At 31.3% G+C, this 25,531-nt stretch overlaps 1 protein-coding gene across 1 annotated transcript; it reads left to right on the top strand.

Moving 5' to 3' along the window:
- The first annotated feature begins 14,143 nt into the window (after positions 1-14,143).
- Positions 14,144-24,603, top strand: LOC136221914 (alcohol-forming fatty acyl-CoA reductase-like). Its single transcript, XM_066009400.1, has 10 exons — positions 14,144-14,244; positions 15,320-15,423; positions 16,023-16,225; positions 16,321-16,421; positions 17,691-17,883; positions 19,057-19,218; positions 19,898-19,979; positions 21,313-21,582; positions 22,538-22,665; positions 24,349-24,603. The coding sequence occupies exons 1-10, from the start codon at positions 14,166-14,168 to the stop codon at positions 24,503-24,505; spliced, it is 1,479 nt and encodes a 492-aa protein (XP_065865472.1). The 5' UTR covers positions 14,144-14,165; the 3' UTR covers positions 24,506-24,603.
- The last annotated feature ends 928 nt before the right edge of the window (positions 24,604-25,531 follow it).

Below are 25,531 nucleotides of genomic sequence, written 5' to 3'. Positions count from 1 at the left end.
CATATTGTTAAAATGACCGTTAATGATTTTAAAATTGATGATAATCAACAGATTATAATCAACAGATGTAGTTCAAGTGGATCTAGAGATCCGATAAAATATATAGGATCCAACTAAAATAACCGACACAAACAAAAAGGAAAAAACAACTACGAACAGAAAAATAAAAATAGTGGGAGGAGGAATAAGGAACACAAGCTTCGTTGTGTTTAATTTCATTTTCACATATCACTTTTTCAATTTCCATAAAATTTAAGGTTATTATTTGGGTAAATTTATTTTCTGAAGTCAGACTATTAATTTAACCATGGTGAAAATTGAGGAAAACCACTTTACAATCAAGTAAATAAAAATATTTATCATTTTTCTTGGGGTTAAATATATCATTGATCACTGAACTTATATAGTTGTTTCAAAATGGTCACTCAATTTCAAATTGTCTCAATAAAATCATTAAACATTAAGTTTTGATTCAATTAGGTCACTTAACCGATTTTAGTGGTTAAAATGCATCAAAATAATGACATGGGTAACACGTCAATATGAGTTAACTCAGATCTCTAACCGAAACAAAATGTAACAGCCACATGTCAGATATTTTTTATGAAAAACACTAAATTTTATTTTTCATAAAAATATCGACACGTGATAGCCATACGTGGATGTCATGTGTCATTTCGTTCAGAAATCTGAGTTGACTCATACTAACGTGTCACCTATGTCATCATTCGGATTTTTTTAATCACTGAAATCGCAAGAGTGACCCAATTGAAATAAAACTCAAAGTTGAATGATTTTATTGAGACAAATTGAAGTTGATTGACCATTTTAAAACAACTATGTAAGTTCAGTAACCAATTGTTCATTTAACCCTTTTTCTTTGTGAGTTTTTATGGGAGTGGAGTAGATATGAATAAAGGGTAATCTATGTCGTTTCCGTCAAATTCTTCCCACGAAACCTCCTGTAAATGGTAAATAACGAACATTATATTCCAAAACGTGACATTTCTACAGCGTTTCGGTGTCTAAACCCGAAAAACAGCCACAAATATGCTCGGACGTGTGAGCATCACGCCTCACCATGTGGTGGGACGTATGAGTATCACGCCCCACCATGCGGTGGGGCGTGTGAACATCACGCTTCACCATGCGGTGGGGCGTATGAACATCACGTCCCACCTCATGGTGGGGCATGTGGCTATCACGCCCCACCACATGGTGAGACGTGATACTCATACGCCCCACCACATGGTGAGGCGTGATGCTCACACGCCCGAGTGTCGAACCAGATTTTTTTTAAATCAAATTACAGAAATCAAAGGAAGTTCAATCGGAAAAATACCTCGACTTCAGATACAGCATCACTCCCGTCTCTTCCCGGTGATAACGGATTGCCTTCCATCAAACGTGTTGTCTTTGATTCGGATCAAAATGTATTTGGGAGACTTTGAGAGAGTTTGGGAGGGTTTGGAATTTTCATTTTTTGGTTAAAGGGCGGTTACGTCTTTTTTCGGGGCTGGAAGTGTGAAATTGGGGCTGGGTTTAGTAATCCACCTTTTTTAAGCAAGATATGAATAATTGAATGAGTTAATTACAAATAACTACTCTGTAGTTTGGCCGATTTGCAGATCAGTATCTGTGGTATTTCTTTTGCAAACACAATCTTGTGGTTGCAAAATTTTACATGTTTTTTTTTACTTTGCAAAATTTGACTGATAACGACCTCAAAATGAAAATTTTCAAGAATTAAAGTTGTTTAGTATCATATTTATTATGGAACCATATTTTTAATTTTTCAAAATCATCATTTTTCTAGGTTTCTCTCTCATAAAAAACTCATCTAAATGACTTTAAACTTAAAAAGTTGAAGAATTAAAGTTGCTTAAACTATCATTTAACTCTTAAAATTTTCATTTCGAGGTCGTTATCGATCAAATTCTGACAAAGTAAACTCAAACGCAAAATTACGTTTGCAAACCATATATTTATGTTTATAAAAAAAAGAGTAATTAATTTATTAGTCCATATATTTTGACAAAACATACTGTTTAGTCCCTGTGTTTCCAAAAACACACGGTAAGGTCCCTAACTTTTTCTCGGTGAACTATTTAGTCATTCCGTTTGTTTGTTAGATTTTTTACTGTTTATGAATTCGGAAATGACTAAATTACCCTTTACTATTTATCAGTCAAAAGCAATTCACACCTTTTATGTCTTTCTCTCACAACTCGCGCTCACAAAAAAATCGAGAAAGGATTGAATCCCTAACCCATAATCCAATCCATCATGCTCAGTCTTCCTGTTTGAATTGAAGATATAAATCGACTCAAATCTCTCTCGCTTACTCTTCCTGTTCGAATTGAATGTGGAAATCCTCTTATTCTCAATAGTGAGTTTGATTTCCTCCATATTCTCAACTCATGTTAGGGACTAAACAGTTCACCGAGAAAAACGTTAGGGACTAAATAGTTCATCGAGAAAAATATTAGATAACTTATCGTGTGTTTTTAAAAATACAGGGACTAAAATATAAAAACTAATAAATTAATTACCTTAAAAAAATACTATAAATACCGATTTTAAAAATCGGCCAAACAATAGAGTAGTTATTTTTCAACATAAATTTGTTAGGCTTTAATTTAATAGATTGTCAAATCAAATGTCAGATTAATATACATCTCGAGTTTGAGTTTTACACGTTAAGCGGTCTGATTATTTACTTGAAGTAGTACGGATCACGTGATGAACTAGTGAAAACAGGATGACATTATTGAAGAAAAAAAGGATAAAAAATGGGCTAAAGAACCCATAAATATTAAAATATAAATTTTGTAATTAAATAAATGGCTTAAAGCATTTTTTGGCTCCTAATCTATTCAAAATTTGTGCATTTGACCCCTGACCTATTATTTGGTCATATTTGGCCCCTGACCTATCAAATTAGATAAAATTCAATCCATATTGAATGGAAAATTAACTTTGTTGGAAAATTAACAGTAGTCACCAATACAAAAACGACACATGACACATAAATAAAATTAATTTTCAACTGGAGATGGCAACAGTAACTATTTTACACAGTAAAAAAATCTTAAAAACTTTTACTAGTGTTCCGATAGAGTGAAAATTAATTTTATTTATGTGTCATGTGTCATTTTTGTATTGGTTACTGCCGTTAATTTTCCAAAAGAGTTAATTTTTCATTCAATATGGGTTGGATTTTATCTAATTTGATAGGTTAGGGGCCAAATATGACCAAATAATAGGTCAGGGGTCAAATGCACAAATTTTGGATAGGTCAGGGGCCAAAAAGTGCTTTAAGCCTAAATAAATTTGATCATTAATTAGAATATTATCATATGAATAAAATAAAAAAATTACTACAATATATATTAAATTACATTTGAATTAAATAATTGATAATAGGTACATCAATCCAGTTGCATCGCGGAGCCAAGAAATTAGAGTTGGGGAGGCTAATTTTAGGCGTGCGGTTAGGGGTAGTTTTTCAAAGTCCAGCCCGTTAGGATTGGACAAAATCTTTTAAGCGTTTAGCGCATTAAAATATCACCATTTTTGTGTTTTCGTTAAAATATTAAAAGTGTTAAATGTAAAAAGATTAAACATATTTAAATTTTTTATTAGTTCAATGTTAGTTTCTAAAAAATTATAACATTTTTATATTTTTTTATTTTTAGGTTTAAAATTTTAATTTTTTTTAGAAATTAAGTTGTTTGAGTCTCAAAAATAAGAAATTTAATTGAAAAAATATAATAAAAATGAGTTCAAAAGTGTTATGAAAATAAATAAATAAATTAATAATGGTTACATAATTTTATAATTATTGAAAAATAAAATTCAAATAAATAAACACTTTTAAAAATAAATTAAGGTTGGAGGGAATTGAATCTAGGACTTTTTAAAAAGAAGCAATTATCTTTAACCATCCCATCTACCTTTAAACAATGAAATATTACTACATAAAGTTTATATAGACTAATATTAGGGGGCTACGAGAGGCGAAACTACATATACTCAAGGGTGGAGCTGATGGCCGGGGGGCTCGGGCCCCAGGCACTGGGTTGGCTCCGCCCCTGCATCAATCCCAATTAAGAACAATGATGAAGAAATAACCGCTTCGACACATGGAGCAATGCAATAATATACTGATTCCTAACAATTGACATCTTGATTGTTAGAGCTTATAATTGGTACATGCTAAATTAGTGTGATTTCACCAGAGAATACACTCTCAGTTTTCTTTCTCCACGTGAATAAGACGTCATCTATGGCATATAGATCCGTATTTCTCAGAAATACACCTAGAACTCTATAGATAAAAACGATGTTGTGCGGTCAAAGTATCTCATCTCTTAACCTCCTGAACACTATCTCCATCTTCATTTTTCAAAACTCTGCTAACTTAGACATCAGAGTGGGATCGTCGCACTGGTGCAGAGTTGGTCTTTGGCGTCAGTTATTTTTGGCAATTTGCGTTGGTCCTAGAACAGAGTTATATATGTTTCCCAAAAAGCCATCAAAGGATCAGTCATATTACATTTCTTAGCAGAAAACTCGGTAACACATCACACGCGTTTAGATGTGTCTCTCTATGATGAAGAAATTTTTGCAATCACAAAAGCGAAAGATTCTAACTGGTGGATCATGCGATTTGATGGGGCTTCAAATGCATTGGGGCACGAGGTTGATATATTATTGACCTCTCATGAAGGAAAAAGTTTTCATAGTACCGTAAGATTGTGCTTTTAGTGAATAAATAACAAGGAAACAGTTGACAGTTTTTAGAGGGTGACGTCTGACGTTCATTGAGGGCAACAGTTAAAGTTCCTTGAGGTTGACATTGATGTTCATTGGAGATAACAATTGAAGTTCTTTGATGTTGACGTTTGACATTTACGATCTTCCTAAATATACATGTTATAGCGTGGGAAGAGTGTCCTTCTCACTAGGAACATTCTGATGCTAAAGTCAATAGACGTAATAATTGTGCTGCTTCTCTCTCTAGAGAAAATCAACCCCTATAACATTTGAATGAACATATATTTACAACCTTAAAGGTGAAGGTTACCTTCAAATACCACAATCTACGTGGTTTTAGTTAGAAAACCTTTATTAATTGTTACAGATAAGGTGAAGGGTGATTACGTGGGGAGCAATTGATATAGTTTTATGACACGTAATTCATTATTCACCTTACTCTAGCGGTTAATAAAAGTTTTTTATAATTAAAACCTTGTGGATTATGGAAGGTAACCCACCATTCAGTTAACTTCCACTTTCTAGGGTATAAATAGATGTCTATTGATTTTAGCATCGGAGTGTTGGTGGGCAAATCACTCTTCCCACACTGTAACACGTAGTCGAGGACGATCACGAACGTCAAACGGCAACTTGAAGGAACTTCAATGGTTGTTACCCTCAACGAAGGTTAAACGTCAACCGTTACCCTCAATTAGACATGTCCATAGACCGGGCCTAATGAGCTTTTATCTAAAATGTACCAAGCTAAGCCCGCTATTAATTTACGCAGGTTTGGGCTGGGCTAGACTCAGATTTAAAAATCGAATCCCAAGACCAACCCATATAAGCCTATCTAAATAAATATATAAATTTTTTTTTGAAATATATAAAAATTTTAAGTATAAAATAAAATAAAATTTATACTTAAAAATAAATATTTAATATATAAATTTACTAATTAATATTAATAGAGTGAGCAGGGCCGGGCTTGCCAGTGCTATTTTTATCAATTCGAATCCTGCCAAACAAATAGACGGACTTTAGCAGACTTGGGCCTAAAGTCAATTTTCTTTTCCAAGCCAGATCCAAAGAATATGGGTCTAGGCAGGTCAGGCCAGTACCCGTGTCCGTAGACAGGTCTACTCTCAATGAACGTCAAACGTCACCCTCCAAAATCTGTCAACAGTTTCTTTAAGGTTTTAATCTCAGAATTAAGACTTCTATCTCCGAGCTTAGGTTTTCAACGATCAATATTTCCGGTTTAGTTTAGGCTATATTATTATTATTATAATTATAGATGAATAGTTGTATTATAGCCTAATAAATTGACCTAACAAATCACTCGTTTCCCCCCCAAATTTAGGCTTTCATTTGGTAGATTAAGGACAATGTACAATCAACATATAAAGTAACAATAATCCTATTCTTGATAAGTCACCATCTTCATCTTCATTATTATTTGGTTATTATACACTGATTCATTTCATCATTTACCGTTAAATCTAGACTAATTAGATTTAAATCTTAGGATAATTTTAATCTCCACAGTACAATTCTAATAAGGTTAAATCTACTGTAAATGGTCAATTTGGTCATTCATAGTCAATGTGAACACCACTGAAGTGCCTAATATCCCAATTTTGGTTAAAAAAAATGTAGCAATACGATAAAATTTTACTTTTAATATTTTCGAGTAAAATTAATTTTACTTTTATTTAACAAAAAATTGAACGGACTAATTAGATTGTTATGTGACTGCTATATCATCAGTAGTGCTCATCTGGATCCTGAACGTTGGATTAGACTTATTAAAATCCTATGGTGGAGATTCAAATCATTATAAGTCATAGATTTAATAAGCCTAAATATAACGGTGAATGATGAAATTCACTTCATTATTTAGGGTTCATGTGAATACTACTGTCTATATACATTCCAAACAAATTTATCAATAAAATGAAACTATTTCGTGTATTTTTATATGTGTTTTTTTTTTCAAGAATTTATAAGTTATTTGCGATTGTATTAATGAAATAGTAAATGTTTTAGACAATTTTTTATAGGATTAACTTATATAAGATAAATACTAATTAAAGTTGAATTGAGGGGTTAAGAGTCTCAAGCCGCTTAAGTTAGATCTCGGATTTGAGTCTAAAATGTAACATCCTGGCCCAATATCATGTAGATATTGTCCGGTTTGGCTCAAATCCAATACCCTGGGCTTCACGGCTTTAAAACACGTCTGCATGTATTGGATTCACACCTTACTAATAAGCCATAGTCTCCCCTCTCCATTTTCGATATGAGATTCAGTTCATTCCTGTCCCTATCACCATCCCTTAGGGCCGCTCCTTGCTCAGGCCTTCTATCCCGGCACCACCACTCCGGACCGGATCGTTACAGGCCCACCATCTTCCGACTGGTTCGTCCTTGAACCACATATTGTACATGGAGAGTCGGTTTTAATACCAATTGTAACATCCTGATCCAATATCATGTAGATATTGTCCGGTTTGGCTCAAATCCAATGCCTTAGGTCTCATGGCTTTAAAACGCGTCTACATGTATTGGATTCACACCTTACTAATAAACTCCAGTCTCTCCCTCTCCATTTTCGATGTAGAATTTAATTCATTCATGTTCCCATCACCATCTCGTAGAGCTGCTCCTTGTTCAGGCTTTCTACCCCCACGTCACCCACTCCAAACTGGGTCATTACATAGCGTATGCAGAAAACTTTAATTGAAAGAGGATCCACCTAAAGGGTGTCTGACGAGTCTCGAACAGAGAAATTGGATAAAATATAAATAAAACTTATATATGATAAATTAATTATTTGTACTTTGGTAGACACCCTTTAGCATCGGTTCGGTTCGGTTACTAACCGAACCGAACTTTCGGTTAACCGAACCGAAGTTTGTGTTATTTTCATAACCGAACCGAACCGAATAAGATTGGTAACCGAATTTTATTTAACCGAAAAGTTTCGGTTCGGTTCGGCTACCGACCGAATAACCGAAAATTCATAATATTTAATTTTTGTATATTTTTATTTAATTGGTTTTCAAATAATGCACTTGTATAAAAGTTACAATTGATGAAATTAAAGACTAATGAACCAAAATTTATATTATAAAGATAAAAGAATATTTTTTAGGGGTTAGATTTTATATTTTATAAGTTATTTATATATGTAAAAATAAAATTATATTTTTTATATTTATATACCAAGTTCGGTTCGGTTATCGGTTATACCGATATATTTTTTCAGTAACCGAACCGATAACCGATTACCAAACTAAGCTAAAATTAAAACCGAACCGAACCAAAATGTTAAAATAACCGAACCAAACTAAAACTTCAGTTCGGTTATCGGTTTGGTAATCGGTTACCGGTTATTTTTCTCATCCCTACCCTTTATATGGATCCTCTCCTAATTAAAGCTTTATGAATATCCTAAGATTCAAATTCGAGATCTAGTTTAAGCGACTTGAGACTCTTAACCACTCAAGTTAACCTTATTTGATTATCTTATTTAGAAATGTTAAAGAGCATAAATTTGTATATTTATGTGTATTAAATTTAATACATCATGTCCTATATACACCTAACAAGAGTTGAATTCAATTTACATTTATAACCAATGCAATGATATTTCACCAAAGAGTATACTTTATTTATTTTACTTTCTTTTTTCTTAAAATGGAGTACCACTTTATTAGGAAGGATATTAATTTCACCAACGGCTTTACTTGCTAGGAGCATACGATTAATTAGCAATTAATGTATTAAACTATTATCAATTCGTGGGATAAGGTGAAAAAAAAAAAACCAAACCAATTTAAAATGATGTGATTTTACTTTTTAAAATTGGCAGTAAAGATCAATTTTATCTTTAATATTGATAAGTTATGTCAATTTAAAAAATAATTCATCAAACTATTTTTTCGATTAGATGTGGTTTTTTTTTTTAAAATACACTGTATTTTGTGCGAGTTGAATAAAAAATTAAAATATTTCAACAATTTTAAAAATATTAATCTTCAATTCTATTATGAAATTACAAGAAATATGAAATCTTTTTTTTAGAGCCAACATATATACAATTTGTGCAGAATAAGGAACAAAATATTTGTGCTTTATAATGTCTGAAATTGACCAAACTTATCAATTTTAAGGGGTAAAATTGTCATTGACTGCTAATATTAGAAGTAAAATTGTACCATTTTAGACGTTAGGGGTAAAATTGCCTCTGACTGTAAAAGTTATGAGCATTTTTACACCTTATCCCTTATATATATATATATATATATATATATATATATATATATATATATTAAAAGCAGTAATTAATGTAGAATTACATGTCTGTACTAATTAGGATTTAGGTGGATTACATTCGAATATTTTATATTAGATAATTAGGAATTCTAGTTGTATTAATTTTATTTAATTTAATAATTATTTAACAGGACTACTAGTCTAAATAAGGAAGTCTGAATACTAGTTGGTCTACGATTAATGTTAAAAAAGTAAGCTGCCTGAATTGCTTAGGGACCTAAAAATCAAATTTTTTTTTTCGATTTTTCCTGCCTAGGCGATTTGGTCGTTTTTTTTAGCCCACTAACCGTTTGTTTTTACCGGTTAAGTAGCGCTTAGGGTCCACCTACATGTCGCCTGAGTGACACTCAAAATAAAAAAATGTTTTTTTATTATAATTATTTTTGAACATTGTTGTATGGTTTGGGTAAATGTGTTTATTGTTTTCAAATAATTTTGATCAATTATTTTCTTTATTTATTTCTATAATATTGTAATATAATGATTCATTTTTTTTTGGTAGGGATATAATGATTCATTTTTCAATTCTTGATTTCCTTTCTCAAATTATTTAACTTATTAATTTGATTAGGAGATCGAGCAATAACCGGAACACAAATTATAATAGTAGTAATTGTTATATTGTTATAAATAAATAGAAACAGATTAAACTATATATACCAATATTTTTATATTAATAAAAACCAAATTTTCAATTAATTTTATTTTGTTCCAAATTATTTTCTGAAGTTTTTGGAATTTCATAAAAATTTCGGTAATTTTTTGGTATTTAAAAATATTTTATTTTGGCAGCAAACGACGCAGATGGCAAACGAGATTGTGTACGAGGCTACTTGGTGTCTGGACGACTGACGGTATATGCGCCTAAAACAGTGATAAGTTGATAGTAGAGATCGGGGACGAGGCAATTTGACTCCTCGTTGTAAATTGATTTAGCACCCTCCTCGAGTCGATAACCTCTTATGCTGCACAAACGTGGCATTATTCGCCGAGATGAGAATGACGGGATTGAGTGCAGCAATTAGGGACTTAGACGGCCGGTTTATTGCGGGCAGAACGTTGGGGTTAGACGGTCTGATGGAGGTACGAGAAGGCGAGGCACTAGTACTACTACAAGCCATTCGTTGGGCAGTTGAGCGGGGATTTACACGAGTAGCCTTTGAAATCGATCCTAAAGTTGTTTGTGATGCGATTGGTAGTGCAGAGACTGATTGTTCGGAGTTCGGTGACATTATCAGTAGATGCAAGCTCTTGGTCCATATTAATAACGGATTCTCGGTCCGTTTCCTGACAAGGCAAGCAAATAGTCTGACACATGCATTAGCTCAGTCGGTTCAAACTCATGCTAGCCTTAGACTTTATGATGTTTTCCCGAGTTTTCTCACTTTCTCATTGTTAAATTCTTGTAATATTGCAATTCATTAATGAAGGTTTTGTTAAAAAAAAATATATTTTTTTATGTAATTTTAGAATATTTAGAAAATAAAAAATAAAAATTATGTAAACCCAAAAATTAAATAAAATATTCTAAAAATTTAGAAAAATTACAAAAACATGGTGCACAAAAAAACTGGGGTCAAAATTCTGCTTCGAACCGACACACGCAACTACATGCGTTGTTTACATGCTTGGTGTGTGTGTGGCGAATGCACGCCAACTGGCGAACTATGGTTCGCCACCATTGTGTCATGTGGCACACATTAATTGTCTAGTCATTGCGCGCTGTAGATCTATCGACTACACGTGTGTGTCACGCGCCACCTTCCCGACACTATTTGACTCTGAAGTTTTTCAACCTAGGGTTTTTGGGGTTTCCGGACAAGTTGGTAAGATCCATTTTTTAAAAAGACGAGCACAAAGTCGGATTTGCTCATTACATACCCTCTACTGATGAATGAAACCGTAACAGAAATCTCAATTCACAAATAGATAGTATTTTTAGAATTCTAGTCTCATTTTTTTTACGCATAAAAAACACGTTTTATGTTTATTTAATTAATTCTAACATATATAATTATCATATACAAGTTAAAAACATCGTTTTGCATAAAAAATGCGGGTCAATAATAGACATAATACAAATTCTATGGCTCTAACACCAATGAAAGATTTTCTCAAGTAATCATATATGTTCAAATACAGATTTATCGGGTTAACGCTTGAAGCGAAGATTACCATTACGATACTATTAGCGATGTTTTGTGATTTATTGGGCCAACAGATACCAACGAAAGAAATTGAACCACGATCTTGTATAACTGTTACACTGCTAATGCGCCAAAGTTATTTGAGGAGGACTGATTGTTCTACGAACTAAGTGCAACGTCTAGAGAGTGAAAGTGAGTGTGCGTGCAGGAGAGAGAGATAGAGGAATTTCTGCTCTTGTGTGGTGTGTTAATAATGTCTATCTAAGCCTCTATTTATAGGCTCCAGTTAGGAATAATCCTACTCTATGTCAGATTGGTAAATTCTTAATTAACAATGATTATAACTCTTAGTTAGATATGGTTCCTATTTATCTTAATTACTTAATTAAATAAACTTGTATCCATATTTATCCATCCGATCCAAATTACTTACAGACAGATATTTCCTATAATAATTCTTATGTAATATATGATTTTTTTATCAAAGGGAAAATCAAGCCGGATCAAACCGGTTCACCGGGATCAAATTTATTAGTTCATGGTTGATTCGAGTAATCGGTTTCTAAGAAAAGGTTCGTATCCCTATTCGACCAAATTATTACTCGAGCCTAGTCAATCCGAGAATCTGTTTGGTTTATCAATTACTGTCTACTGTTGTCGATAACTAGTAGATGCTAACTGATTTAGCTTTCAAAATAACTATCTACAATTGTTTATTGTTTCTCCATTCTAATAAAACACGAGTAAAAAAAACTACACGAAAAAGAATCAAACATACACTAATTTTTAAAATTATGTTAGGGTAAATTACACTCATGGCCACTGAATTTTACCCATTTTAACATTATGGCTACTGAACTTCAATTCTTAACGGTATGGGCATTGAACTTTACACTTTTTAACATCGGTGGCCACTCAATTTTAACTAACTCTTCAAAATGACCGTTAACGACCTCAAAATGAAAATATTCAAGAATTAAAGTTGTTCAGAACGACATTTATCATGAAACCACATTTTTTATTTTCCAAAATCACATTTTTTTTGAGCTTTCTCTCTCAAAAAATTTACTTTATCTTTGCTAACCAAACAACACCTAAATCACATCAGAACAAAAATTTTCAAGAATTAAAGTTCCTTCGAATATCATTAATTCTTTGAATTTTTTATTTTGAGGCCGACAACTGTCGTTTTGAGGTGTTGAGTAGCCACCGGTGTTAAAAAGTGTAAAATCGGTGGTCATACTATTAAGAATTGTAATTCAATGGCCAGAATGTTAAAATGCTAAATTTCAGTAGCCATGAGTGTAATTTACCCAATTATGTTAATAACAAAGAACATATACGTTTATAATTTCAAATTTATCCAAATTAATTTTGTTTTACACCAACCGATATTATAACAATGACAATCAAGCATAAAATTACTTGAGGAAATAATGTTGGGTAAATTACACCCATGACCACTGAACTTTGTTTTTTTTTTTTTAACGTAACTTAAAAACTTAATATAAAAGTCACTTAATTTTATATTTTTTAACATTCGTAGCAACTAAATTTTAACTAACTCATCAAAATAACCCTTAACGACATCAAAATAAAAATATTCAAGAATTAAAGTTATTTAGAACATTTACCATGAAACCACATTTTCTTTTTTCCAAAACTATCATATTTTGATATTTTTCTCTCTAAAAATTCACTATCTCCTAACAAAAAACAACACCTAAATAACTTCAAATGTAATTTTTTAAGAATTAAAGTTGCTTAAAATATTGTTAATTCTTAGAATTTTTTATTTTGAAGCCGTCAATGATCGTTTTGAGGCTTTGAGTGGCTACAGGTGTTAAAAAATGTAAAGTTGCGTAGCTTTTCTTTTATGTTAAGTTTTGAAGTTCAGTAATCATATGTTAAAAAAGCAAAGTTCAGTGGCAAATGTGTAATTTACTCAAAGGGTAAATTACACCCATGACTACTGAACTTTATCCATTTTAATATTGCGGCTACTGAACTTCAATTTTTAACAGTATGGTCACTGAACTTTACACTTTTTAACACTAATGATCACTCAACTGTAACTAACTCCTCAAAACGACCGTTAACGACTACAAAATGAAAATATTCAAGAGTTAAAGTTGTTCAGAACGAATTTACCATGAAACCACATTTTTTGGAGTTTTCTCTCTCTCTCTCTCTCAAAATTCACTCTCTATCTCCTAACCAAACAACACCTAAATGACCTTAAAATTAAAAATTTCAAGAATGAAAATTTCTTAGAATATCACTAACTCTTTGAATTTTTAATTTTGAGGCCGTCAACGGATGTTTTGAGGCATTGAGTGACCACGGATGTTAAAAAGTGTGTTCATTGGTAATACGGTTAAGAATTGAAATTTAGTGGTCACAATATTTAAAATGGGCAAAGTTCAGTAGTCATGAGTGTAATTTACGCATAATTATGGGTATTAAATTGATATTTTTGGTGTTTTTATATAAAAAAATTAAAAAAACCCGTACACGGTTTCCACAGAATTTTTAGCGTTTCTTGGCAATCAGTGGATGCTCAAACTCCCCGAGCTCCACTCTGGATCCGTCCCTATCAGTGGCCATCGGTGTAATTTACTCCAATAATGTTTGAAATGATGTGTTATATTAGCATAGTATAACCTTAATTTGAGGTTATTTAATTTAAGATTTACAAGTTAGATAGAATTAATGTTTTAATAGAGAGGAAAGAGATTTGGTTGGTAAGCTGTCACGTCTACTACAAACTTGTACTTTGTCATATTCATTAATATTTCATTTATTTTGTCAAAAAAATATGTTTCATTTATTTATTTATTATAATGTTTTTTAGTTTATAAATACTTCTTCTCATCTCCTTTCATAAATTAACATACGAAATCAAAGTACAAAAAAATGGAGTTTGGAAGCATCATTGAGTTCTTTGAAAACAAGTCCATTTTAATCACTGGTGCAACCGGTTATCTTGCTAAGAGTAAGTAAATTAATGCTTCCCTTCTTCTCGGTTTTTTGGGTTTTTTTTTATAACGGTTGTAGATATAACGGGTGTTAGCTAGATTGATAAACGTGGGAGAGAAACCTTGTCGTTTGAGCTAGTTTTCGGGGTTGGGGTGGGGTTGCAACCGCTTATCTTGCAAAGAGTAAGTAAATACTTCCTCTAATTATTATTTATCCCGGGAAGGGTGGTTTCCGACGGTCTTCTGTCTAGAAAAACGGTTTTGGGGTATTGCCTCTTTCTTTGGGTTGACCACTACGTTTTAGTTTTAGAGTGGATTCCAGTAACCAAGGTGTTATTAGTGTTTTTTTCAATTATTTATTCTGGGATGGGTGGCTTCAGACGATGTTTTGTCTAGAAAAACGGTTTTCGGAGTGTTGCGATTACACTCTCGTATCCTCTTTTTTTGGATTTGCGGCTATGTTTTAGTTTTAGAGTGGATTCCGGTGATCGAGGTGTAACCAATGTGTACTTCCTCTAATTATTAGTGTTTTTTTTCAATTATTTATCCCAGGATGGGTGGTTTTAGACGGTCTTTTGTCTAGAAAAACGGTTTTGAGGATGTTGCGATTACACTCTCGTATCCTCTTTCTTTGGGTTTACCACTACGTTTTAGTTTTAGAGTGGATTCCGGTGACTAGAGGTGTAACAAACTTCACGTATACACTCTCCTCCTACCATTGTATGCATGTATTTTTTTTTGGAATATTCTAGTTATTTATTTCGGGAAGGGTGGTTCCAGACGGCCTTCTATCTAGAAAAAAACGGTCTCCGGGTGTAATTACACTTTCATATGTTGTTTCTTTGACTCTACCACTACTTTATAGTTCTAGAGTGGATTCCGGTGACTGGAGATGTAACGAACTTATAGTATACACCCTTTCCTCCTACAATTGTATGCATGTATTTTTATGATTCTCACGGAGATATAAATAAAATGGCTTAATACATGGGCGCTTATAAATTTGGGCAAATAAAGGTTTAGACTCTAAACTTATAGAGTATGTCGTTAACTTCCTAAATTTGCTTAAATGAAATTGAATATTTTTTATAGTTTTTGTGGAGAAGATATTAAGAGTTCAGCCGAATGTGAAGAAATTCTATCTCCTTTTAAGAGCCTCGGATGCTAAATCTGCCAGGGAACGTCTTCAAGAGGAGGTAATTAAGGGTTTGTTTGTTTACTATTTATTGTTATTGTAATCTGTTTGCTCGTACATATTAGCCGATTTTCTTTCGAAAAATAGCTATTAACATATATTTTTCAATTCTAACCAAACACTTTATATTTATTGTTTAGAGTAAAACAACAAAAGTAACTGTATTAATCCTCTGAACTTGCTTAAAGTGATGCACGTTTGAATTTATCCAAATCTCTCATTGCTCTGTCAAATGAATTTAATGATCTACTGAGACATTTTTAACAAATTCAGAGAGCTAATGAGACATTTTCAAAACTCAAACGTCCAATAAAATAATTTAGACAACTAGAGGCAGGATCACAGAAAGGGGTGGCTTGGGGGTGCTCCGACACCCTAGGCCTCCGGGAACCACCCTTGAAACGGATGGTTCAGCTCCAGAGCACCCCCGGTCTCCTAGAACCACCCTTAAAAGGGATGGTTCAGCTCCCATGTCTCCACTAAAAAGGGTTATTGGGGGCAATTTCGCACCTCCAGCTTTCAAATTCTGTATTCGCCCTGCGTAATAAGCCTTATTTTGCTAATAATTTTTCGTGTGTTAATTAATTTAATTATTTGCAGATTATAGGAAAGGAATTATTCAAAAAACTGAAGGAAAAATATGGAGAAAAATTAAATTCCATTGTATCAGAAAAAATGTCTCCAATTCCTGGAGATATTTCTTATGAACATTTAGGAATTGAAGATTCAAAATTAAGAGATGAATTGTGGAAACAAGTTGATTTTGTGGTGAACTTTGCTGCCACAACTAATTTTGATGAAAGGTAATTACTTAATTTTCTAAATTTTTCTTAATTACATTGATTATAATTAATTAATTAATTCTTTGACTAATTAACTAATAATTTTTTTTTTGAAGATATGATGTTGCATTAGGCACAAATACATTGGGAGCTTTGAATGTGCTAAATTTTGCAAAGAAATGTCACAAAATCCAGATGCTTATTCATGTCTCTACTGGTATGTTTAATTAATTAATTAATTAATTGATTAATTAATTTAATAATAAAGGTTAATTTTATTATTAAGATTATTGAAAAAGATAAAAATGGTTTGCTATTTTTCAAATAATTTTATCGATAATATTTTCTGGGTATTTACTTCTAAAAAAGTAAAAGTAAACTAATAATTCTATTACTGTAGTAATATTGCGTCATTTTGTATGATAATGGTAAAATTGGTGGAAATTTGACTCTTATCCGATTAATATATAAGTACAAAAATAGGATAAGGGTCAAATTTACCTATAAGTATGGAAGAAGTTTTACCCTAATTCAGTTTTGGTTCTATAGTAGAAATTTTAGTTTAATTTTACTCTTATGATAGAAACTTTATTTCAATTTTACCCTTTTATGAAAAAAAAATACTACTAAAGGGTAGGGTAAAACTTTTTTTTTTTTTTTTATGACAGACACAAAATTTGTTTCAAATTTTACCCTTTTATGAAAAAAAAATACTACTAAAGGGTAAGGTAAAACTTATATTTATTTTTTTTTATGACAGACACAAAATTGAGTTGTTTTGTGAAAAAACTTATTTTTTTTATGACAGGGTAAGATTTTATTTCAATTTTACCCTTTTATTAAAAAAAAAACTACTAAAGGTAGGGTAAAACTTATTTTTTTTTAATGACAGACACAAAATTGAGTTGTTTTCTACAATGAGGGTAAAAATGATTGAACTTTCTCCCAATTATTTTAGAAACAAAATTAACACTTCTCAATTTTTATGTTTCTAATTTTCAAAATGGAAAAAAAGTAAATAATTTAGGGTTAATTTTAAATAAATGCTTATGATAGAAAATTTATTTCAAATAAATTTCACGTGGTTTCACGTATGGGTACTTGTGGTTTTTTTTGTTATAAACCGAACTACGTGGTTTGCAAATTTTAATTTTTTATAGATTTTGCCAAATTTGGGCGATAACGTCCTCAGAATGAAAATTTTCAAGAATTAAAGTTGTTTAGTATCATATTTACTATGAAGAAACATTTTTAATTTTTCAAAATCATCATTTTTGGAGTTCTCTCTCAATAAAATGAAAATTTTGCAAGCCATAGGTTTGGTTTGTAACAAAAAAAAAAAAACCAGATCTGTAAGAACGTGAAACTACAAAACATCTATTTAAAATCAACCCAATAATTTATTAGTCCATACATTTTTATCTAATATACTATTTAGTCCCGAGTTTTAATAATATACTGTTTAATCCTCGAGTTTTTTTTCCAGCCTATGTATGTGGAGAAGATAAAGGAATAATATTAGAGAAGCCATTTTCAATGGGAGAAGCAAAGAAGGGAACAGATAAAATAGTAATTGAAGTAGAAAAGAAAATGCTTGAAGAAAAATTAGATCAACTTATTTCTCAAAATGCTTCTGAGAAATCTATTGCAACATCTTTGAAAGATTTTGGTCTCCAAAGGTACTTTCTTAATTAAGTTTAAAATCGGTTTAATATTTAAACGATATCTCCAACTTGCACTTAAACGTCTAATGATATCTCAAACTTTCAAACTTACTTTTATCGCCTCTCAACTTCCTTGAATCGACTTTTTCGCCAAATTGAAACGATATTTTTCCACCACCTTAAAATGTTAGTGGTGTGTAGAGTGTGCAGTATCAGGGGTAGCCATGGAAATTTTAATAGGTTGAAAGGGTAAAATGGTCATTTTCAAAAAAATCTCTTTGTCCCCATTAAGCGCCTAATGATATCTCAAACTTTCAAACTTATCTTTTTATCGCGTCTCAACTTACTTGAATCAACTTTTCTGCCCATTAAATTTACTTAAAACGATATTTCCACCACCTTAAAATGCTACTGGTGTATAGAGTGTGCAGTACCAGGGGTAGCCGTTGAAAGGGTAAAAAGATCATTTTCAAAACAATCTTTTTGTTCCCTTAAACGTCTAATGGTATCTCAAACTTTCAAACTTATCTTTGTATCGCCTCTCAACTTAGTTGAATAGACTTTTCCGCCCATTCAGTTTACTTAGGACGATATTTTTCCACCACCTTAACTCGCTTAAAATGCTAGTGGTGTGTAGAGTGTGCAGTGTCAGGGATAGTCATGGACATTTTAGCAGGTTGAAAGGGTAAAAAGGTCATTTAAACATTTTTTTTGTTCCCAAAATTTGTTTAAATAGTCATGATTAACTCGTTATGAAAACATGACAGTACTGCATATACGACACTGGAATTTTAAGCAAGTTGAGTGGCAGAACGGTCCTTTTGAGTAAGTTGAGATTGCATAATGATCGTTTTAAGAAAATTTAGGTGGTTGATTAAGTCATTTTGAGCAAATTACGATAGCGGAAAAGTCATTTCAAGAAAGTTGACGTGACAATAATGTTGTTTTGAAAGTTTGAGCTATTGTCAGCGTTTGAATGCAAATTGGAGAGATTAGATATGATTTTAGGGAAGAAAATCTGTTGTTCCCTATTTTCTATCCACGTACCTGTTTCCCACTCAATTTATAACACGTATAAATTAAAAGGGAGACAAATAAGAGGATAGTGAAATGGGGACAACCGATTTTCTTCCCAAGTGAAGCATTTTCCGATGATTAATATTAATTTGTGTTGTTACCTTTCAATAGGGCAAGAACTTATGGATGGCCAAACACGTATGTATTTACAAAGGCAATGGGTGAGATGTGTTTACTACATTTGAAAGGGAACTTGCCTCTTGTTATTATCCGTCCTACCATGATTACGAGTACTTACAAAGAACCATTTTCGGGTTGGATTGAAGGTGTAAGGTTGGTGATTATTGTCGGCAATAATAAATATTATCAATTTTTTTTTATTTTACTTTCTTATTTAAATTTCGGATTTAAATAATTTCTTGATACAATGTTAAAATATTTTAAATTAAAAGGTTAAGGGTTCGAATCTTAACAATTTTATTTATTAAAATTAAAATTATTATTATATTAATTAAAAAAAATAGGGTTAATTTTGAATTAAATCGTGTGGTTACATGTGTTTGTACAAACTGAACAATGTGGTTTACAAAATTTTCATTTTGAGCTGACTTTACCAAATTTAACCGATAACAATTTCAAAATAAAAAATTTCAAGAATTAAAGTTGTTTAATATCATATTTACTATGAAACCACGTTTTATTTTTCAAAATCATAATTTTTGGAGTTTTCTCTCTTTAAACATTAACTTTCTCTTATAAAAAAACAAACTTAAATGACGTCAAACCTAAAAAGTTCAAGAATTAAAGTTGCTTAAAATATCATTTAATTGTTCAAAATTTTCATTTTGAGGTCTTTATCGGACAAATTTGGTCAAATCAACCCAAAATCAAAATGTGGCAAACCACATGGTTTGGTTTCTAAAAAAAATCACAGGTACCGATCTGTAAAAATGTGTAACCACGGGGTTTATTATTATTGTTATTATCTAATTAAATTATTTTTTAATGACAGAACTGTTGATAGTGTAATTGCTGGGTATGGAAAAGGAAAAATACCAAACTTTGTAGCCAGTCCACAGTCACTCATTGATGTGGTGAGCTCATTTACTGTTTACCTAATTTATTATTTCAGCTACTTTATATTATATTAATTATTATGGGACAAAACTTCAATTTGCCCCTAAATCATTAAGAAATATCAATTTAACTTTTATTGCATAAAATAACTTAATTTTCCTCTATGATAGAATTATTCTTTAGTTCAATTTTAACCTTATGATTGAATTTTATGCTTTCATTAAGTAAATACTAATGAAAATTAGGGATGAAATTTCTTAAAAATGGTAATTTGAGCTAAAATTTTGCCATGTGAGCAAAGTAAAATTAGATCGCTTTGTACGATACGGGTTAAATATTTTTTTCTCAATCATGTCTCGGCGATTTGCTGGGGTTCAGTCTGAAGATGAAGTGGTCAGCGGTAGACATGTTCATCGAACCGATGGCCTGCTCAATCCGTCCATACCCTCTCTTTATGGATTGGGTCTGGACATAGATATTTAGTACTTGGCCCGGTCTGATCAAGTCCCTCTAAGCTCGAATATAAGATAGGTCAGGGTTATAGGCTTAGCTCGGCCCCACCCAGAATTCATATATTAATATATAATTATAATTAAGTTAAGTTTAATAAGATATATAGTTACCAGTTCCGATTTAGTATTGTTTTAATTAAAAACAGTTTTAAAAAAAAATGTTATATAGTTACCATTTAAATTTTTTTATATAATTTAAGATTAATTTTAAATAATTTTTTAAATATAAATATATTAGCTACATGGGATGAAGATGGTCTTAGGATTCCGTTTTCTTATCTTGTTTTAGTCGGATTCGAGTCTGATGCAAATATTATATAGAGAATAAATATTCGTAGTTAAATCAGTACTTTTAATATATTTTAAGGATTAAAATTTATAAATTAGAAGTATAGAATATATTTTCTAAGGTTTATAATTTATGAATTGGAGTGTAGAATTTTTAAATTATGGTGTAAAGTCATAATATATAGAAAATAATGACATATTAAGAATTAAGTTTGGTGATATGACTTAGTTGTAATTTTGTATTTAATTATGATATTCATGTATTTGACCCAATATAATACGAGTTGAGCTCTACTTAGACGAGATAGTTTAGTGTTAAATCTAATTAGATCTAGCCCGGCTCAATCCATGAATATGTCTAGTGGGCAGGGGCAGGGGCAGAACACTCCTATTAAGGATGGTTTGAAAACGTAAAATTGTTAAAAGTTGAAAACGTTAAAAGTAAAATTTTACTATTTCTTACATTAACATATTATCTGTACTTTTTCGATAATGTTGATCTTTACTTAATGATATTATACTGATAAAAATATGTATTTGGATATTACAGATACCATCCGATATGGTGGTGAATTGTATAATTTTAGCCATGGTATCAAGAGGAAGAAATCATAGTTCGGAAATAATATATCAAATAGGATCATCAACGAGAAATCCAATGAAATTTTCAAATATTCATGATTACAGTTACCGTTATTTCTCTGCAAATCCGTGGATTAACAAAGATGGAACTCAAGTTCTTATTTCCAAAGGATTTCTCTTTAGCTCTATGGCTACTTTCCATATGTACACCACTCTTCGTTATCTCCTCCCATTAAAGGTAAATATTTCCTACAATTTATTAATTAAATAAAGTAGTTTATAGCAGTGACAGATCCGGGATTCATTGACAGTGATGTTTGTGGTGGTTTTTCGTGATGTACGGGTGTTAAATTGATTTTTTTTTTTTGTGTTTTCATGAAAAATTAAATCTACATACATAATTTCAATGGAATTTTCGGCATTTTCTCACAATAAGTTGAACTTGTTTAAAACTTGCGATGATTAATGCCTGATTTCAATTGTTCAAGCCCCCAAGTTTCGTCCTGGATCCGTCCCTGATTTATAGGTTTAATACATATTCACCGGCTTTAATTTGCACTCAAACGCCTAATGATTTTTTAAACTTTCAAAACGATTTTTCCACTACTTGCACTTATTTAAAAATTGCAATGATTAATGCCTTATTTCCGATGCGGTAACGCACTTTGGAAATAAGAGGTTAATCTTGATAGTTTAAATAAGTTGAGGTATTGGAAATATCATTCTGAAAGTTTAGAGAGTTATTAGCGTTTGAACAACTTGGGACTAGATCCCTGACGGAAGAAAATCTGATGTCCCAAATTTCTTGACCACTTTTCTCCTCCTCTCGTAAAAAATGGTCTCCGCTTAATTAAAACAATATATTATGGAGTCAGGATGAGCTACACAAGAAAATTGAGATTTTCTTGTGAGAGAGACGGGAAAGAGGATCGAGAATTTGGGATAACAAATTTTCTTTCATCTCTAACCTATACCTTAAAAATTAATTAGATTTTTAACCTTTTAAAATTATCAATTAAATTAGAATCATTAAACTAATACTGTTAATTGAATTCCTCCCATAATTAAAATAATTTTTTAACATATATATATTCAAATTCGGTTAACAATTTGTTGATTTTACATTTTCGTTTCTGTTTTGATTATTATTGTATGATATTCTCAGTCACGAGTTAGTTTATAAACTCTTGCAGGCTTTGCAAGTGGCGAACATTGTAGTACTAAAGAAATACGAGGAAATGTATAGAGGTCTTGATCGCAAAATGAAAATTGTGATGCGATTAGTTGAACTCTACAAACCATATGTCTTGTTCGAGGGCATGTAAGTAACTTTACCATTATTCTATTGAACTGCTAGATAAAAGTTTGACTGTATTCAACTCTATTATAGGTTCATGAACAAACTCAATTATAATGTTCATAAAACGATTTGAGAGCAAGCTTGGTTCGGTTTTTTTAATAATAATATTTCTATAAGAGGAGAAATGTAAAACTACGTAATTTTGTGTGAACCTTTATCTTTGTAGATTTCAAAATGAAGTTAGGGTCAAAATTGGACCATAAAATTTAGCCCAAATCAAAGTTTAGATATCAATTCAATCCCAAAGTTGCCAAAACTTGACAAATTAGCTCAAATTTAACAAACTTTTAGGTATTAAAACTTATTACTTTTAGGCTAATATGTCAAATTTTACCATCTTCGGAGCTGAGTTGATACCTAAACTTCGATTTTTAGGCTAAATTGACCCTGTCTGCTAACTTCAGGGGGCCATTTTGACTCTTAATTGTTTCAGAACTATGTAGTTTTGTCTTAAAAAATAATGAGTTGTTCGCGAGTAAGGTTCTTGAACAAAATTAACAATATATTGAGCTCGAGCTCGTCCATTTTCTGACGGGCAAAGCATGAACTGGCAAAACCTTTTATCGGCTTGATTAAAGCCCTAATTACTATGGGTAAATAATTTATTAGTCATCTCCTTTTTATATAACACATTGTTTGCTCCTTATTTTAAAAAACACATTATAAGACCCTTATTCTTTGTCATTGTCAATCTTTCGGTCATTTTGTCTATTTTTTTTAATTTTTAATCGTTATATTGGGCATAAACAAGCAGATAGAAAACAACAGAGTAACATGCTCATTTTGTATCGCACTGTGGTTGTCCTAAAAACTAAGATATATTTGGTTAAAAATCTAAAAAAATAGACAGAATGACCAAAGAGGATGGTGACAAAAGATACGAACCTTATAATGTGTTTTTCAAAATAAAAAATGACACAATATGTTACGTAACAAGGTGGGGACCAATAAATTATTTAACCAATTATTATACTCATATTATCAAATCAGGGTCGTCTTAAACATTTACGGGGTCCTGTGCTAAATGAAAAAATTGGACTTTATTCATTAGAAAAAATTAATGCATTCACACATAACAATACTGTTTCTACAAAATAAAACACAAAAATAGTTTAACTTTATGGTTTGACATAATAAATATAACAAAAATAATTTAATTCGATATTGTATAATAGATATTTCCTGAATAAGTAACATTCACTTAATTTTGAACATAATAAATAATAATAAAATTACTTAAATGTTGTATAATAAAAAGATTAGGCCCTTTAAATTTGGGGGCCCTGTGCTGTAGCACACTTTGCACACCCTTCTCCTACCAGGAATGTTCACATGCACCTTAATGAGTAAGTGAATTTGCTCATTCACCGTTAGATATAGGTTTATTGAATCTAAGCCGCAAGATGTTTTGAATCTCCACCTTAGGATTCTAATAAGCCTAAATCTAATGGTGAATGAGCAAATTCTACATGCTCATTAAGGTGCATTTGATCAAAACTGCCTCTCCTACTCCCCTGTATCAAATATGCTATAGGTACTTGTAATTTTTAAAATTAATTTCAACATCCTTGCAATTTAATTTGGAAAATATCACTATGAGGTCCCTAATTTTTTTATTTATTCTCTTTTTACCTTTTGTTTTAGATTTGACGATACAAATTCAGAGAAGCTGAGGAAATTAGCGACCGAAACATGTCCGAATGATGAAGCAAACATGTTTAAGTTTGATCCAACTGAAATTAACTGGGATGATTATATGTTGTCTGTTCATATTCCGGGTCTTGTTAAATATGTAATGTAATGTAATCATTAATTAAAATGATTAATTAGATGTTCTTGAAGATTTCAGGTTAATTTGGAAAATTAATTCCTCATTTATATTATTTATGATTCATGTAATTTATATTTCTTATTTAATTTAAGATACGTAGTATATAATTATGCTCCAAAATATGGATTATCTCTGTAGTTTATTACTATTATTATTATTATTATTTATTAATATATTATTATTATTTAGAAATATATTATTATTTAATTTAATTTAATTTCATGAACTAGAACTATAATAGAATTTCTTGTAAGTCAATTTTATAATTTTGAGAGTTTTTGGTAACGTCTTATTTTTATAAATTTTAAGTCCGGACATAAAAATAGACGAGCCTAGACAGGATTAAGGTCTAGGTGAGCTGGGTGACTATCCGGTTCTATGAACATATCTAATTGGAAGTAGATTTGTTCATAGGTTGGATCGGGTCGAACTCAGACGTAATCAAATTTTATACTAAATTATCTTGTTCAAGTCTAGTCCGGACCACATTATATTTATATTGGCCTTGGACCAAGCTGGGCCAAGATAAGAAAAATCGTATGTCCAATTCATTTTTTGTACAGGCTTGAGTGAGTTAAGACCGGGCAAACAATTCTTAAATATGCATGTTCAAGCTCAATTTATAAGAAGCGGGTTTGGACTGACAAACAGGCTCAGAATAGGTCTAATGGGAAGTATTAAAATACAATTTTTTTGAAAAATAATAAAAAAATACAAGTGCATATAAGTTAATGGCGAAGCAAAATAAAAAGAAATATTTATATAGAAATTTAATTTTGAAAAAACATTTATAATTATATCAAAGGAAGTAAATTTTGTTTTGATAGAAATTGGAACGAGACAGAACTTGGGCGGGGTGAGCACCCATGGCCCAAGAACTGCAAACCCGCAATATATTAATAAAAGAAAAAAGTGAGTGTTTGAACAAGAGAAGAGGAAGGAGAACAAGCAAAAAGAAGGGGGAGGAGAAAAGATAGGAAAACTTAAGAAAAACGC

Source organism: Euphorbia lathyris, chromosome 3 (genome assembly GCF_963576675.1).
Source record: "Euphorbia lathyris chromosome 3, ddEupLath1.1, whole genome shotgun sequence".
Taxonomy (NCBI): Eukaryota; Viridiplantae; Streptophyta; class Magnoliopsida; order Malpighiales; family Euphorbiaceae; genus Euphorbia; species Euphorbia lathyris.
Note: the sequence above shows the minus strand (reverse complement) of the source record. Positions and strands in the feature narration are given on the sequence as shown.

Bases quoted from the DNA above. Each gene is read 5' to 3' on its own strand.
- LOC136221914 (XM_066009400.1), top strand. From the start codon at position 14,166: ATGGAGTTTGGAAGCATCATTGAGTTCTTTGAAAACAAGTCCATTTTA. The intron at 14,245-15,319 runs GTAAGTAAATTA...TATTTTTTATAG, and splicing joins AACCGGTTATCTTGCTAAGA to TTTTTGTGGAGAAGATATTA. The intron at 19,219-19,897 runs GTTGGTGATTAT...TTTTAATGACAG, and splicing joins GGTTGGATTGAAGGTGTAAG to AACTGTTGATAGTGTAATTG.